Source organism: Arachis hypogaea, chromosome 2 (genome assembly GCF_003086295.3).
Source record: "Arachis hypogaea cultivar Tifrunner chromosome 2, arahy.Tifrunner.gnm2.J5K5, whole genome shotgun sequence".
NCBI classification, from domain to species: Eukaryota; Viridiplantae; Streptophyta; class Magnoliopsida; order Fabales; family Fabaceae; genus Arachis; species Arachis hypogaea.
This window is the reverse complement of record NC_092037.1, coordinates 83248621-83265962: the sequence shown is the minus strand read 5'-3', so window position 1 is coordinate 83265962 and position 17342 is coordinate 83248621. Positions and strand designations below refer to the sequence as shown.

General features: G+C 34.1%; 1 protein-coding gene across 3 annotated transcripts; it reads right to left on the bottom strand.

The window, feature by feature from the left end:
• Positions 1–9602: 9602 nt before the first annotated feature.
• On the bottom strand, positions 9603–17095 carry LOC112748195 (serine carboxypeptidase-like 19). Of its 3 annotated transcripts, XM_025796407.3 has the most exons (14): positions 16814–17095; positions 14828–14976; positions 14306–14382; positions 13626–13745; positions 13308–13410; positions 12097–12134; positions 11831–11929; positions 11579–11665; positions 11242–11394; positions 11086–11157; positions 10472–10584; positions 10270–10383; positions 9906–9951; positions 9603–9805 (listed from the first exon to the last, which is right to left on the bottom strand). In XM_025796407.3, exons 1-14 carry the CDS (start codon positions 16966–16968, stop codon positions 9722–9724), a joined length of 1410 nt encoding a protein of 469 aa, XP_025652192.1. In that variant the 5' UTR covers positions 16969–17095; the 3' UTR covers positions 9603–9721. The 3 variants fall into 3 exon arrangements, with proteins under 3 accessions (XP_025652192.1, XP_025652198.1, XP_072075241.1); XM_025796413.3 differs by lacking the exon at positions 11242–11394; XM_072219140.1 differs by lacking the exons at positions 11242–11394; positions 11579–11665.
• Positions 17096–17342: the final 247 nt, after the last annotated feature.

Here is a 17342-nt window from a genome sequence, read left to right as displayed (position 1 = left end):
TTTTTATCTTATCTTTTTATCTTTTATCTTATCTTTTTCAAAAAATTTTTATCTTTTTCAAAATTTGATTTCAAAATATCTTATCTAACTTCTTATCTTCTTATCTTTTTCAAATTTGATTTCAAATCTTTTTCAATCAACTAACTAACTTTTTGTTTGTTTCTTATCTTTTTCAAAACCACCTAACTACTTTTCCCTCTCTAATTTTCGAAAATTCTCCCTCTCTTTTTCAAAAATTCTTTTTGTTTTAATTTTTAATTTTAATCTTATCTTATCTTTAATTTTCGAAAATTACTAACCCCTTTTTCAAAATTATTTTCGAACTTTCTCTTCACCTCTCTTCTTCTATTTAATTATTTAATTACTAACACTTCTCTTCACCTTTCTTCATCCAAAAATCCGAATCCTTCCCTCTTCTTCCTTATACCCCTATCTTCTTCTACTAACATAAAGGAATCTCTATACTGTGACATAGAGGATTCCTCTTTCTTTTCTTGTTTTCTTCTCTTTCATATGAGCAGGAACAGGGAAAAGGGCACTCTTGTTGAAGTTGATCCAGAACCTGAAAGGACTCTGAAGAGAAAATTAAGAGAAGCTAAATTACAACAATCCAGAAACAACCTTTCAGAAATTTTCGAACAAGAGAAGGACATGGCAGCCGAAAATAATAATAATAATAATGCAAGGAGAATGCTTGGTGACTTCACAAAGCCAACATCCAAGTTTGATGGAAGAAGCATCTCCATTCCTGCCATTGGAGCCAATAACTTTGAGCTTAAGCCTCAACTAGTTGCATTAATGCAACAAAACTGCAAGTTTTATGGACTTCCATCTGAAGATCCTTATCAGTTCTTAACTGAGTTCTTACAGATCTGTGAGACTGTAAAGACGAATGGAGTTGATCCTGAAGTCTACAGACTCATGCTTTTCCCTTTTGCTGTAAGAGACAGAGCTAGAGTATGGTTGGATTCACAACCTAAGGATAGCCTGGACTCCTGGGATAAGCTGGTCACTGCCTTCTTGGATAAATTCTTTCCTCCTCAAAAGCTGAGCAAGCTGAGAGTGGATGTTCAAACCTTCAAACAAAAAGATGGTGAATCCCTCTATGAAGCTTGGGAAAGATACAAGCAGCTGACCAAAAGATGTCCATCTGACATGTTTTCAGAATGGACCATATTAGATATATTCTATTATGGTCTCTCTGAATTTTCGAAAATGTCACTGGACCATTCTGCAGGTGGATCTATTCACCTGAAGAAAACGCCTGAAGAGGCTCAAGAGCTCATTGACATGGTTGCAAACAACCAGTTCATGTACACCTCTGAGAGAAATTCTGTGAATAATGGGGTACCTCAGAAGAAAGGAGTTCTTGAAATTGATGCTCTGAATGCCATATTGGCTCAGAACAAAATGTTGACTCAACAGGTCAACATTATCTCTCAAAATCTGAATGGATTGCAACATGCATCCAACAGCACTAGAGAGGTAGCTTCTGAAGAAGCTTATGATCCTGAAAACCCTGCCATGGCAGAGGTTAATTACATGGGTGAACCTTATGGAAACACCTATGACCCATCATGGAGAAATCATCCAAATTTCTCCTGGAAGGATCAACAAAAGCCTCAACAAGGCTTTAACAATGGTGGACGCAATAGGCTAGGCAATAGCAAGCCATATCCATCATCTTCTCAGCAACAGACAGAGAATTCTGAACAAAACACCTCTAATTTAGCCAATATAGTCTCTGATCTGTCAAAGGCCACTTTCAGTTTCATGAATGAAACCAGATCTTCCATTAGAAATTTGGAGGCACAAGTGGGCCAGCTGAGTAAGAAAGTTATTGAAACTCCTCCCAGTACTCTCCCAAGTAATACAGAAGAAAATCCAAAAGGAGAGTGCAAGGCCATTGATTTAATCAAAGTGGCCGAATGCATAGGGGAGGAGGAGGATGAAAATCCTAGTGAGGAAGACCTCCTGGGATGTCCTTCAAGCAAGAAGGAGTTTCCTATTCAGGATCCTGAAGAATCTGAGGCTCATACAGAGACCATAGAGATTCCATTAAATTTCCTTCTACCATTCATGAGCTCTGAAGAATATTCATCCTCTGAAGAGGATGAAGATGTGACTGGAGAGCAAGTTGCTCAATACTTAGGAGCTATCATGAAGCTGAATGCCAAGTTATTTGGTAATGAGACTTGGGAAAGTGAACCTCCCTTGCTCATTAGTGAACTAGATACTTGGATTCAGAAAACTCTACCTCAAAAGAAGCAAGATCCTGGCAAGTTCTTAATACCTTGTACCATTGGCACCATGAACTTTTTCAAAGCTCTATGTGATCTAGGGTCAGGGATAAATCTGATGCCACTCTCTGTAATGGAGAAGTTAGGGATCATTGAGGTACAACCTGCCTTGTTCTCATTACAACTGGCAGACAAGTCAGTGAGACAAGCTTATGGAATAGTAGAGGACGTGTTAGTAAAGGTTGAAGGCCTTTACATCCCTGCTGATTTCATAATCCTAGACACTAGGAAGGAAGATGATGAATGCATCATCCTAGGAAGACCTTTCCTAGCCACAGCAGAAGCTGTGATAGATGTCAACAGAGGTGAGTTAGTCCTTCAATTGAATGGGGACTACCTTGTGTTTAAGGCACAGGGCCATCCCTCTGTGACAAAAGAGAGTAAGCATGAAGAGCTTCTCTCAGTTCAGAGTCAAGAAGAGCCCACACAGTCAAACTCTAAGTTTGGTGTTGTGAGGCCACAACCAAACTCTAAGTTTGGTGTTCAAACTCCATACTCAAACTCTAAGTTTGGTGTTGGGACCACACACTAACATTGACCTGATCATCTTGTGGCTCCATGAGAGCCACTGTCAAGCTATTGACATTAAAGAAGCGCTTGTTGGGAGGCAACCCAATTTTATTTATCTAATTTTATTTTGTTTCTTTGTTATTTTTGTGTTTAATTAGGTACATGATCATGAGGAGTCACGAAAAAATCAAAAAAATTAAAAACAGAGTCAAAAACAGAAGAAAAAAATTTTTCACCCTGGAGGACGCACGGGCTGGCGTTCAACGCCCAGAAGGTGCATCTGGCCGGCGTTTAACGCCAGAACAGAGCACCACTCTGGCGCTGAACGCCCAAAACAAGCAACAACCTGGCGTTAAACGCCAGGATGGTGCACAGAGAGGACAAACTGGCGCTGAACGCCAGGAACAAGCATGAAACTGGCGTTCAACGCCAGAAACATGCATCACATGGGCGTTGAACGCCCAGAACATGCACCAATGGGCGTTTGAACGCCAGAATGATGCATGAAGGCATTTTTCATGCCTATATGGTGAAGGAATGGTATTTCTTTTCACCTCAGGATCTGTGGACCCCACAGGATCCCCACCTCAGGATCTGTGGACCCCACAGGATCCCCACCTACCATATTCCCACCTTCCCTCCTAATCCTATTTTTGTGATTTGAATTCCCCATGTCACAATTCCCAATCCTCTTCATCAATCACCCCATTCACCATTCACATCAACCTCCTCTTTCCCACCCAACCCCACCCATATAGCCGAATCCATCTCCCTTCACTCACCTCCATTTTCTTCTTCTTCTTCTTCCTCTCTTCTTTCTTTTCTTGCTCGAGGGCGAGCAATATTTTAAGTTTGGTGTGGTAAAAGCATAGCTTTTTTGCTTCTCCATTACCATTAATGGCACCTAAGGCCAGAGAAACCTCAAAGGGAAGACAAAAGCTTCCACCTCCGAGTCATGGGAGATGGAAAGACTAATATAAGCCGTCATAGCTCAGTGGTAGAACATGTGGCTGCAAATCAAGAGATCCCTGAGATACCTCAGGGGATAAGTTGTCCTCCACACAAATATTAGAAGCAATTAAGGGTGGAACACCATGAGCACTCCATCATTCTCCAAGAAATAAGAGAAGATCAAAGAGCAATGAGGGAGGAGCAACAAAGGCAAGGAAGGGACATAGAAGAGTTGAAGAACATCATTGGTCCTTCAAGAAGAAGACGCCACTAGAGGTGGATTCATTCCTTGTTCTTTATTTCTTTCTGTTTTCGGTTTTTAAGTATTATGTTTATCTATGTTTTGTGTCTCTACTTCATGATCATTAGTGTGTAACCATGCCTTAAAGCTATGAATAAAATCCATTAGTCTTTCACCTCTCTTAATTGAAAAATGTTTTAATTCAAAAGAACAAGAAGTACATAATTTTCGAAATTATTAGTGAATTTAATTTAATTATATTGATGTGGTGGCAATACTTTTTGTTTTCTGAATGAATGCTTGAACAGTGCATATTTTTGATCTTGTTGTTTATGAGTGTTAAAATTGTTGGCTCCTGAAAGAATGATGAACAAAGAGAAATGTTATTGATGATCTGAAAAACATCATGAGATTGATTCTTGAAGCAAGAAAAAGCAGTGAAAAAAAAAAAAGTGGCGAAAATTTTAAAGCAAGGATCCAAGGCTTTGAGCATTAATGGATAGGAGGGCCCAAGGAAATTAAATCCAGGCCTAAGCGGCTAAATCAAGCTGTCCCTAACCATGTGCTTGTGTCATGAAGGTCCAAGTGAAAATCTTGAGACTGAATGGTTAAAGTCGTGATCCAAAGCAAAAGAGTGTGCTTAAGAGCTCTGGACACCACTAACTGGGGACTTTAGCAAAGCTGAGTCACAATCTGAAAAGGTTCACCCAGTTATGTGTCTGTGGCATTTGTGTATCCGGTGGTAATACTGGAAGACAAAGTGCTTAGGGCCACAGCCAAGACTCATAAGTAGCTGTGTTCAAGAATCAACATGCTTAACTAGGGAAGTCAATAACACTATCCAAAATTCTAAGTTCCTAGAGATGCCAATCACTCTAAACTTCAAAGGAAAAAGTGAGATGCCAAAACTGTTCAGAAGCAAAAAGCTACAAGTCCCGCTCATCTAATTAAATTAATATTCATTGATATTCTGGAATTTATAGTATATTCTCTTCTTTTATCCTATTTGATTTACAGTTGCTTGGGGACAAGCAACAATTTAAGTTTGGTGTTGTGATGAGCGGATAATTTATACGCTTTTTGGCATTGTTTTCATATAGTTTTTAGTAAGTTTGAGCTACTTTTAGGGATGTTTTCACTAGTTTTTATGTTAAATTCACATTTCTGGACTTTACTATGAGTTTGTGTGTTTTTCTGTGATTTCAGGTAAATTCTGGCTGAAATTGAGGGATTTGAGCAAACTCTGAAGAAGGCTGACAAAAGGACTGCTGATGCTGTTGGAATCTGACCTCCCTGCACTCGAAATGGATTTTCTGGAGCTACAGAACTCCAATTGGCGCGCTCTCAACGACGTTGGAAAGTAGACATCCAGGGCTTTCCAGCAATATATAATAGTCCATACTTTATTCGAAGAAAGACGACGTAACTTGGCGTTGAACGCCAAGTATACGCTGCTGTCTGGAGTTAAACGCCAGAAAAACGTCATGATCCGGAGTTGAACGCCCAAAACACGTCATAACCTGGAGTTTGACGCCAAGAAATGCCTCTACTCGTGGATTGATCAAGCTCAGCCCAAGCATACACCAAGTGGGCCCCGGAAGTGGATTTATGCATCAAATACTTACTCATGTAAACCCTAGTAGCTAGTCTAGTATATATAGGACATTTATCTATTGTATTAGACATCTTTGGTCTCAGTTTTGTTTTATTCTTCATCTTAGGAGATCATTGATCACGTTAGGGAGGCTGGCCATTCGGCCATGCCTGAACCTCTTTTACTTATGTATTTTCAACGGTGGAGTTTCTGCACACCATAGATTAAGGGTGTGGAGCTCTGCTGTACCTCAAGTATTAATGCAATTCTATTATCTTTTATTCAAATCTCTCTTATTCTTATTCCAATATATTCATTCGTACCCAAGAACATGATGAATGTTATGAGTCAAATTACCCTCATTATCATTCTCACTTATGAACGCGCGTGATTGACAACCACTTCCGTTCTACATGAAACAGAGCTTGAACGCGTATCTCTTAGATTCCCCAACAGAATCTTCGTGGTATAAGCTAGATGGATGGCGGCATTTATGAGGATCCGGAAAGTCTCACCTTGTCTGTGGTATTCCGAGTAGGATCCTGGGAATCCGGAAAGTCTAACCTTGTCTGTGGTATTCCGAGTAGGATTCCGGTAATGAATGACTGTGACGTGCTTCAAACTTGTAACCTGCTGGGCGTTAGTGACAGACGCAAAAGAGGGATTCTATTCCAGTAGGAGCGGGAACCAACCGGTGATTAGCCGTACTGTGACAGAGTGCGTGAGCATTAGTTTTCACTGCGAGGATGGGATGTAGCCATCAGCCATGGGTGATGCCTCCAGACGATTAGCCGTGCGACTGACAACCGCATAGGATCATTTTCCCGAGAGGATGAAAGTAGCCACAGTTGATGGTGAACCCCTATACAAAGCTTGCCATGGAAAGGAGTAAGAAGGACTGAGTAGAAGCAGTAGGAGAGCAGGCGTCCTTGAGCTCTACAGCATCTCCATCCGCTTATCTGAAATTCCCACTAATGAATCTGCATAAGTATTCTATCCCTTTTATTATTGCTTTTTATTTATTATTTATTCCAATAATCACAATTCCCCTTTTTTCTGCCTAACTGAGATTTGCAAGGTGACCATAGCTTGCTTCATACCAACAATCTCTGTGGGATCGACCCTTACTCACGTAAGGTTTATTACTTGGACGACCCAGTACACTTGCTGGTTAGTTGAACGGAGTTGTGTCCACTCGTGCCAATTTCTAAAATCCAATTACAATGAATATGATCACAATTTCGTCCACCAAGTTTTTGGCGCCGTTGCCGGGGATTGTTCGAGTATGGACAACTGACGGTTCATCTTGTTTACCAACTTCGTAAAGCTCTTGATCTCAAGAGGTGCCACAACTCGCATGATATCATCTCTCAAATCATCTTGATACTTCATATATTTTCATTTCTCGTACCCTTCAGGGACACCTTGACACACCCTCAAATAGAGGCATATTCTTCAAGCTTGCTCGTGTAAGCAGCCACTGTCGAGGATCTATGCTTCAGTTGTAGTAATTCCAACTCCTTAGCTTATCTTGTATAGTTCGAAAAATACTTCTTGTAAAACTCTTCTCTGAATACCTCCCAGATGATCATCTCATCTCTATTCCTTTGCTGCAACAAATAGTGAGCCCCTTGCCACCAGTGTTGCGTTTCTCCAGCCAGCTGGTAAGCAGCAAATTTAATCAGCTGACTTATAGGTACTTGCTGTGCTTGTAGGGCCTTTTCTATTTCTCGAAACCAATTATCGGCCTCCGTCAAGTCAATTGAGCCCTTGAACAAGCTCACTACCTCCCCGACCACTTGCATTTTGCATTATAAAAACCCCTTCACCTTTCTCCTCCAACATGTGTCGGACATGCAGTCATGCATGCACCATGCCAATCGCAATCCGCGATTTGCCCCTGTCCACCTGCCAATCGCAACCTGTGTTTGGGTAGTCTAAAATGGTCAACCGGCTAGACTTGTCTGCATGCAGGGAATATGAGACACGTTTTGATATGTGGTTGTCCTCCATGCCAAATGCAGCATGCATTTTGTAGTTGTCTTTTTTCTCTTTTTTTTTTTGTTTCATGTAAAACGTGACTTACGTTTTGTATGTTACTGAATATAAAAATCCACATATATAGATAACACTCCATACACTAATAGTCCGATATAGTTAAATATTACCATTTTTTACTCCATTATTAAATTAATTTCTAACAAACTTATTATGAAAATTATTTTATTATCATATTACATATATATATTATTTCTACTATCAAAACGTTAGATCCGTCAATGCATCAATGACAGATTATCTGTTGGAAAATCAAAACTTTGCCACAAATTGGCATCATCTCCGAGGCGTAACTATATTGATGGGGCAAATGGATCTGTTTTCTGAAGACCATGTTTAGAATTGACTGAAATCTACCAAAACAAGATTACAAGAGTGTAATTTGAAAATTATACTTTGTGGCGAAAGCACATCATCATGCACATGGCAAAGGAGTATGCATTTTTACTGACTTCGTACTCCAAAGAAGCCATGCGCAATTGTTAACCAAAAAAAATAAGTGGTTGTTAATAAACTGTTAGGAATTTTGTAACAATCCGATAATGTAAGAGAGTAAGATGGATTAAATTTATTATAAATATTTTGTCATGTATGAAATAAGATTATCCTAAATAAGCTGTATGAATTGCATGTGTTACTTATATCTCTTTTGACCACTTCAACTCTTAATTTTCTTAGATTTTTTTTTCTGTCTCTAACACTGAATTTTCTCTTATATGAGCCAAATGCCTAATTAGTCTTTTTTTTAATTTATTTAAGAGTTTAATTTTAATACATTAATAATATAAAAAGTTTTACATAATCTTATAATTACATCTATTTACAAGATCAATAATTATATTCGTCCTTTTTTTTGTGACTTAAAAGAAAATAAACAAAAACTAAAAGCGAGAAAAAAAACAAGAAACTGCTTAAGAAAGGCAGTCCCACTGAATACTATTCTCAAATTCTTTCCAAGGCAATGGAAGCTCCACTTGGGGAGAAAGGGTCCTCATTGCGGTCTTTGCCATGATGTCTGCTACTGTATTTGCATCTCTCAAGATCAACCGAAGATCAGCACGCCATTTCCAAGACATGATATCTCGAATTTTTAATACCAAAAGATCAATAAATCCAGAGCAATCTTGTAAATTATTGACAATAGTAAAAGCCACACAATCTGTCTCACATATAATGTCTCTTTGTCCCGAGTCTCATGCTAAAAGAAAGCCTCTCCAAATAGCAAACAACTCTCCTTGCAAAATGCTACGACTCTCAATTATTCCCAGACAGCCTCGTTGCCACCTTCCCTTCCAATCTCTGCTAAAACAAGCAAAATCAACTCGAGCACCACTGCCAAGATAGCTAGTATCACAATTAATCTTAAAGGTACCCACTGATGGGGGAATCCAAGAGCCACTAATGGTTGAGGGGATAGACAGTCGTTGCAACTCAAAAATATTTCGGAGCTCCTTTTTCAAGGACAAAGCCATACCAATCACCTTGTCTGTGGTCCAATGGTCGTGAGAACGAAAGATCTCGTTATTCCTCGAACGCCAAATTCACCAGAGACCAAAAAAGAATCTAAAGGGGTGCTGTTTGCTATTATGAGATTAATAAAAAATTAAATATGAGATTAATATTCGTCCTTTTAAATAATCATTTATGAGATTAATAAAAATAAATAAATATCTTTGTTAAGGTGACATTATGTAATTGGATGTATATATAAAATTATTTTATACGGACAAAATATTAAAATTAAATTCTTTCTTTATAAAAAAATTAATAATTTCACTATTTTTTTTCCTTCAACTTTTTATTTTATTTTATTCTGTGCATTTAAATATAGTTTGTCATCCAGTAAGGTGTCCTCATCTTGGTCATTTAATAGGCTTAATATTCACTTTTTATTCCTGGCACTGTATCCCATGTAACACAATAGTTTAATGACAACATATAAAAATTATTTTAAATTTTGAAAGTAAGTTTTTGTTGCATATAAACTTTGAAGTAGTCCTCCCCATTACATAATATTTACACATTACATAATTAATAATTAAAAACAAACCATAGATGAATGAGCAACTACAAAGGAACATTAGAGAGCCACCTAGAGAACATGGCAAAACCTTCGTCTGGCTTGTACTCAGGAGCTGTATGCCCTGCACCCTGCAATTAGTATTGAAAAGTGGCTCAAATTTTTCATTGAAAAAAAAGAAGAAAGAAAATAAAATAAGACTTGTAATTAAAAAATTTAACATTTTCTTACTTTCACTGTTGCAAATGTCATTTGATTTGCGTAAGTTCTTGTGAATCTGTTCAAAAGACAAATCATTCAACAAGATTTTCTTGCATAAACACTACACGCCTTAGGGTGTTCATTGAATAGAAAATATCAAAAATAAATAAGTCATTATCATAAACTAAAGAATAGATATACGGGTAAAGAGAAATACTTGGATGAACAAATTATTTTGTAACCAAGTTTAACCAAATCCTTTTTCCTCTTTTTCTTATGCATCTCCTCTTTTTTCTTCAATTGATTTTTATTGTGTCAATAAACTATTGGACCAACTTGTAAATAGCATCACGGAGTTGTAAATTAGACATATCTACTCTACCATATTGCTTACCCTGCAACTTGACCATTCAAAAGCCATGGCCTCCAATCATCTACAATGGAGTAGTTTAGAGCCCTTATCCACGCTTGAGTCGACGAGAAAGGAACCTCTACATCATGATCGCCACTGTCAAGAAAACATCATATCAATGGCCGTATACAAAAATATTTTATAGTGATATTTACATAAAACTCAAAGCTACAAGAAAACTTACCTGTATATCAAAGATCGATAGCCTTTTGCGCTGAGATTTACATGAAATTCGAAGCTACTAGTGATTTCATACTCAAAATCAGTAGTGTAACACCGTTCCCATTTCCCTATTTCCTGCAGGGCATTGAGCAGATGCAGAATTCGGTGTTCGAGCAGAGAAGAACAAGCCAAGTTGAAGAATCTAAAGATAGGCTTTTGATAATGAAAACCGCAAGTTACAAATGCACGACATATAACTACAGCTAACAAACTCCAACTAACCATGGTAATTAATTTGACTCTAGCTAACAAACTATCCCTGCTGTCACTTAACTAACAAACTAATTGATATTCTGTTAGAGATATAATCATTCACATGCCTCGTCTTATCAGCTAAATAGTTCCATGATATGGTATCAGAACTTTTATAATTTAAAGGTGATTCCAAAAAAAAAAAAATTTTCAGCATAAGGTAAATAAAAAGTGAAAAAAAAGCCTAACAAAAAATGTACGCAAATCCACCAAAATAGAAGCTCTTGTGTGAAGGGCTTATTAGAGATATAATCGTTCATGTGTCTCCTCTAATCAGCTTAAACTCTTGGAAGAAATAGTTAATTTGGATTTATCATATCATACCCCTCTAACATGCAGTGCCTTGCGAACACTTGCATCATTCGCCCATTGAGTGCCGAGGAAGAAACCATAAATCTACAAAGAAAATGCAGGAAATCAAATTCAAAACAGGTTGTATTCAAAATGTGTGAGAACCTATTACTAGATTTGCTAAATTACTTGGCAGTTCATTGCTGGCACTGTTAAATAAGAACTAAGAGAGGCCTCAGGCATTTCAGTCAAAAATCTCCTCTGCATCGCTTCATTGTTCTTTAGAGAATCATCTTCGCAATATATATCCAAAATGTCGAACATATTAATTCTCGAAAGACACTGGAGATACCAATATGGTCAACAAAAAAAATTCCATTGAGATTTACAAGAATCATACTACCTTCGTTTAAAAATAATTGTCGCTTTCACTTCTGTAATACATTAAATTTTTCAATATATCAAAGTAGTGAAAGGGACGATTGGGAACATCATACAAAGATTTGGATGATTATTAGTTACTTACCTTTTGAAAATACTTCATGTCTCTTAAACACAATTCATTTTCTGAATCTATATCCATATACTCTCCTTTACAATTTCTCTGCAGTGACTGTTATGGATTACAGAAAATAAGGATCATTGGGATTTCCTTGTTTCTTAAATGCATATTACATAGATTGCTATATGAGTCATTAAAAATATAATGCTATTGAAATAATTCAACGGAAATTTAATTGTCACTGAAACTGAATACTTAAACACAAAACTATATTACCAAATAGAGTTCATCGGAAATAAGTCCCATTCCATGAACGTATGGTATCCGATCATTTGGCTCTTTCTTTGTGGTAATTGGGTTTCCTAATAGATAACCCTGTGAAAAATTAAGACCAATTTAGGCTTCATAATTCATAGTTAAAAACAACACTTTACAAAAGGTAAATTATTATTATGATTATTTTGCATTGCAGTCTTTTAATAATGAAAACATTTTTTTTATGTACTAATGTGTTGGTAACAGAATCAAAGAAATTTACAAACCTGTAGATTTATCCAGGGATGGAGACCTTTATCATTTCCTGTTAATCAAGGAAATTGAGTAATAGTTAGTTTAATCATAATCATCCGTGAATCAAAGCTTTATATATGAGTTAATAGTCAAATTAGTCTCTGAAAGATAAGACATTTTTTAAATTTATCCTTGAAAGATTTTTTCAATCAAATTGGTCTTTTAAAGATTACGAATTAATCATATTTTGTCTTCCAGTCACTCTATTAACAATTTTCTTTAAAGATTGATGTTGTAAAACGCTAATATGTCTAATTGGATATTGACCAAATATGTATCTGAAAATTTGTTAATTTAGTCATTTTTTCCGATTAAAAAAAATTCTATTCTCAATATGATCTAGTGACTAAATTGATAGATTTTCGTAAATATATGTAGTCAACATCCAATTGAACATGTTATGTGTCATGTATGACATCAATTAACATTTTATATCATCAATGGTTGACGAAAATTGTGAGTGGAGTAACTGAATGACAGATATGATTAATTCGTAATCTTTTAAGGACCAATTTGATTAAAAAAATCTTTCAGAAATGAATTTGAAAAATGTTTTATCTTTTAGGACTAATTTGACTATTAACCCATTTATATATGTTAGTCATGGCTAGAACGATTAAACTTTTCAGCTTCTAATGATAACTAAAATATTAATTATGATCCAAATCAATCATTATGAGAATTGGTTAATGGAGGAAAAATCATTTTTAGAGTAATTGGTGCAAGGATGACACCCTTATTGTGCTAAAAGAATGATCAAATTCCTTTGGCAACTACCGAATTGGTCCCATGGATCCTCTCAATTTTTTTCGATATGTCAGAGAAGATGTTATAAGATAGAAAATCAAATTTGACAACATCAATTAAGAGAAAAAACTGAATAGATCCATTCTTATTGCAAGTCCAACATCTATCAAGGGTAAGGTCTTTAGAGAGTTTAAGTGTGAGACATTTCTAACCTCATTAGCCAACTTACAAGGTTAAGTTAGGTTCACTCAATTTCAATTCTAATCATTCTTTGTCCTAATTTTCAAATTTTTCATGCAAATCATATCCATAAAATTAACAAAAAGGAAAAACAATGATACAACCGACCTATTTAAAAGGACTCAAAGTTTGCAAAGTGATTAGTATGAAGTATGATCTAGATTTTATCATCGGAAAAAAAAAAAAAACTTATTACCAATTGAAATTTCCTGAACAATAGCTGGAGCAGGAATTCCAGAGTAAGAATCAGCTCCCATATAAAATTTATTTGAAAGAAATTCCGGATGTTCAATAAACCACTGCAATCATTAAGGCATAAGTGTGACAGATTAATAATAAATCATACATAGAAGTTAGAGAACATGTTTTGAGCTATTGTGAAGAGGTTGAATAGCTCAAAATAAAATAAACTATAAACTATTATTATAAACAAACGAAAGATATAAAGACATAAAAAAAGAAGATATAATTAGCATGAAATCAAGCACTAAGGATAGTACGTTGGTAACTTTACCTTCCTAATAAATTGATGGGTGTGGTGAATAAGTTTCCAATCACTTCGATGGGAAATGACATCTTTTGCATATGAGAAGCCTGTTCCAAATGGCAAATCTACAAAAATAATATTAGATACCTGAAAAAATTAAGAAAAACACCATTAAAATTATTAGCAGCATAAAACCTTCTAAAAACAAGATATAAAAAAGAATCATGTAAAAACGATTGTTGCATAACTATTTAGCTACCGGTTTTGCTAGGTAGACATATAATCATTTGCATACCTATTGAATTAAACATCCGACATATCAATTGTTCACATTATTTAGTATTCTCATTGTCTATCTATAATTTTCCGCTAGCTATATATGTTGGCACTTAAAGTTGTTGGACAACTTTGATAGTGAACGATAAAGGTGTGTTTCTAATTTCTACACACCCTCGAAAAGTTGTAGTTTTTTTTTTCAAAAATTTATTATATACATTTTAAACTAAAGTTAAAATTTCTATTAGTTATCAATTAAAAGTTGCCCTTTTAGTAGTAGTTGTCAAAAATACCATTTTTAAACCTATTATTATGATTTCAATGTTAGTTAATTAGTTGTAGATTCCTTAAACGAATAGTAATTACCATTACTAAATTTGAATAGCGTTCAAGAAACAGAATACAAATTTCTTGAGGATGGAATGCATTACCTTTGTCCATGACTGTGGCCTCAAAACCAAATTAGGTAAGCTCCCATTGTATTCTTCAATTTTAAACTTTATTGGACCTATAATTTGCAGTTGATGGCCAAAGTAATTTTATAGATGTTGGTAGGAACAATTTCAGTAGGAAAATTGTTAGTGAGAACAGAAAAACTAAACTAAACACAGCAAAATAATACAATCACAAAATTATTGTCCGAATTAAACTAATGATATTTGTGTTTTCTTTATTGAGTGACTTAGATTTCAAATGCAGCAACATGTACACTAAGAAAGAAGAAAAGAAAATCAAATACTTTAAAAAATATGCTTCAACTTGGTACAATTTGGTTGGAAAGTAAAAACAAACTTTTGAGAAACTTTGCAGAGGCTTTCTTTTTTTTTATTTGTCTTATGCTATTTTTATTTTCATTTTGGAAATATACCAAGGATCGAATTCTTGATTTTTCGAATACAGAGTTCTGATACCATGTTATGAAACCAGACATCCTAAAAGTTGATATATATTACCAATTTGGTAGGCAAGGCCAGAAAATGAAGAACAACCAGGACCACCAGTTAGCCATAGCATGAGAGGGTCATTTTTAGGATCATTTTCTGACTTAATAAAATAGTAAAATACTTGCAAGTCATCATTTGTGTCCCCCAATCCCACATACCTGTAAAAGACATAAACCTCGTATGTGAAAGTTGAATTTGTATTAATTTATATGGGTGGTTACGCACGTTAAAATATCTTCATTGAAAGATTAATCGCTAAAATATGAGCACATAACCTGTGTCCTGTTATATCAAATGGTTTAGTCACATAAATAGTCACTTTTTATTTGTCATTTGGAATTTTTAAATTACTTTTTTATCTTTATATTTATGATTTTTCTTTAAAAAATGTTAGAGAACTAATAGAATTTATTATTTTTAATCATCAATCTAGTTTTTTTAGTTTAATAATTTAATAACGTACTTTTAATTTATATTTTTAAATATTAATAATTAATTACTGACAAAAAATTTTTAGCATTCCTCTTTTTTTGTTGCTAAATTTTAAATTTTAAATCATAAATTATAAGTTAAACTTTAAATTTAATGTCTAAAATTCTCCGGCAAAAATTTAAAAGTAGGTTTAATATTAAAAAAATTAGCTAATGTTAATTAATAATAAAAAATTAATTAATATTAATTCAGAAGAACGGATGTGATTGTCCAATTGTATAAAACGTTTTATAAATGCATTAAAATTGAACCCCATACTAAATTCTAAGTAGTAGAAAACTTGTTTGAAAAAAAAAAAAAAGAAAACATAAATAGCTCAAAAATCTTCTCTAGAGCAGCATCCGAATGATACTACTAGAAAACTAGCCAAATTAGTACCACGCACCTGAATAAAATTTAATGGGTTAATAGTTAAATTTATCTTTAAAAGATCATTAATTTTTTTAAATTAGTCCTCAAATAACTTTTTTTAGTTATATTAGTTCTTAAAAGATAAAACGTAAATCAAATTGATCTTTTTGTTAGTTAGATGATAACGTGTCACGATAAGTACCATGTGATATGATGACGTGGCAGGTTAATGTCACATGTCACAAAATGATTGGTTGACGTGACAGGTCAGTGACACTTAGTATACCACGCATCACTTAACATGTAAAAAAATTATTTATAATTAAAATAGTTCCTAAAAATTCATACATAAATTATTTTATTTCTGAAATTTTAAAAATTAATCAAATTAGTTTTTATATAAATTTTTTTATCTTTTTTTATAATATTAAATTTAAAATATTTTTTATAGTACTAATTTTTAATATTATTTTTTAGATCTTAATAAACAAAATTCTCTTTACATAAAATAATTAAATTATTATAAAATTATTTTGTCATTTTGTATTTTAAAATTTCACATTTTCAAATTATAATTATTTTTATTGTTTTATGTAAAAAGAATTTTGTTTATTAAAGTCTAAAAAATAATATTAAAATTAGTACTATAAAAGATTTCAAATTTAATATTATAAAAAAATAAAAGAAATTTATATAAGGACTAATTTGATTAATTTTTAAAATTTTAAAGATGAAAATGACTTATGTCTGAATTTTTAGAGACTATTTTAATTATAAATAACTTTTTTATATGTTAAGTGACACGTGATATATTAGGTGTCACTAACCTAACACGTCAACCAATTATCTTGTGACATGTGGCATTAACCTGTCACATTATCATACCACGATGATACTTAACGTGACATATCATCATCCAACTAACGAAATGACCAATTTAACTTATCTTTTATTTTTCAAAGACTAAATGACTAAAAAAAATATTTAAAAACTAATTCAAATAATAAATTATTTTTTTTTAGGACAAATTTGACTATTAATCCAAAATTTAATTACCACTTTGATCAATTATTACACATAAACTAAAATAACTAAAAAAAAGAAAAGAAGAATCTAGAAATGAAATGGTGAACATATATATGATGAGCGTACCCAGTTTCAAGATGAAAGGGGAGAGGGCCATCAAAACCAGGAAGGTGTTCAACTTTGGCAGAAGCAGCTTCAATCTGATGAAATGCTATCTGCAGCAAAATTGTGAGAACAAGAAACAGTACTTGAAAAGTGCGCAGAGAAGAAGGAGCCACCATTGTTCAACACTGGAGAAGCTTCAATGATGTAAAAGAAAGTCAACTTCTGCTGCTGGTAGTTGTTGCAGAATCGAGAATGTGTGAATTCACGTTTTAGAAAAAAATATTAATTAATGAAATGGGTACGGGAGTTTGTTGAACGTACACTTGAAGATGTCTGTTCAACCGCAAGGTGTATTTTTTTATTATTTTAATTTAAGAATGGTTAGTTTTTTTTATTTTATCACTGTACTAATTTTTTTAATTTAAGAATCTTAATCCGTCTATTATTATATATAGATAGAGAAAAACATCCACATGTCTGAAAATTGCAGAGAAGCCTGCTTTCACATGCGGTGTTTTTTATTGAGAATTGAGATGCTCTTTTTCTCAAA

Bases quoted from the DNA above. Each gene is read 5' to 3' on its own strand.
- LOC112748195 (XM_025796407.3), bottom strand. From the start codon at position 16,968: ATGGTGGCTCCTTCTTCTCTGCGCACTTTTCAAGTACTGTTTCTTGTT. The intron at 14,383-14,827 runs GTAATATATATC...TGCAAATTATAG, and splicing joins TGGCCTTGCCTACCAAATTG to GTCCAATAAAGTTTAAAATT. The intron at 12,135-13,307 runs GTAATAAGTTTT...CTTGATTAACAG, and splicing joins TGTTCAGGAAATTTCAATTG to GAAATGATAAAGGTCTCCAT.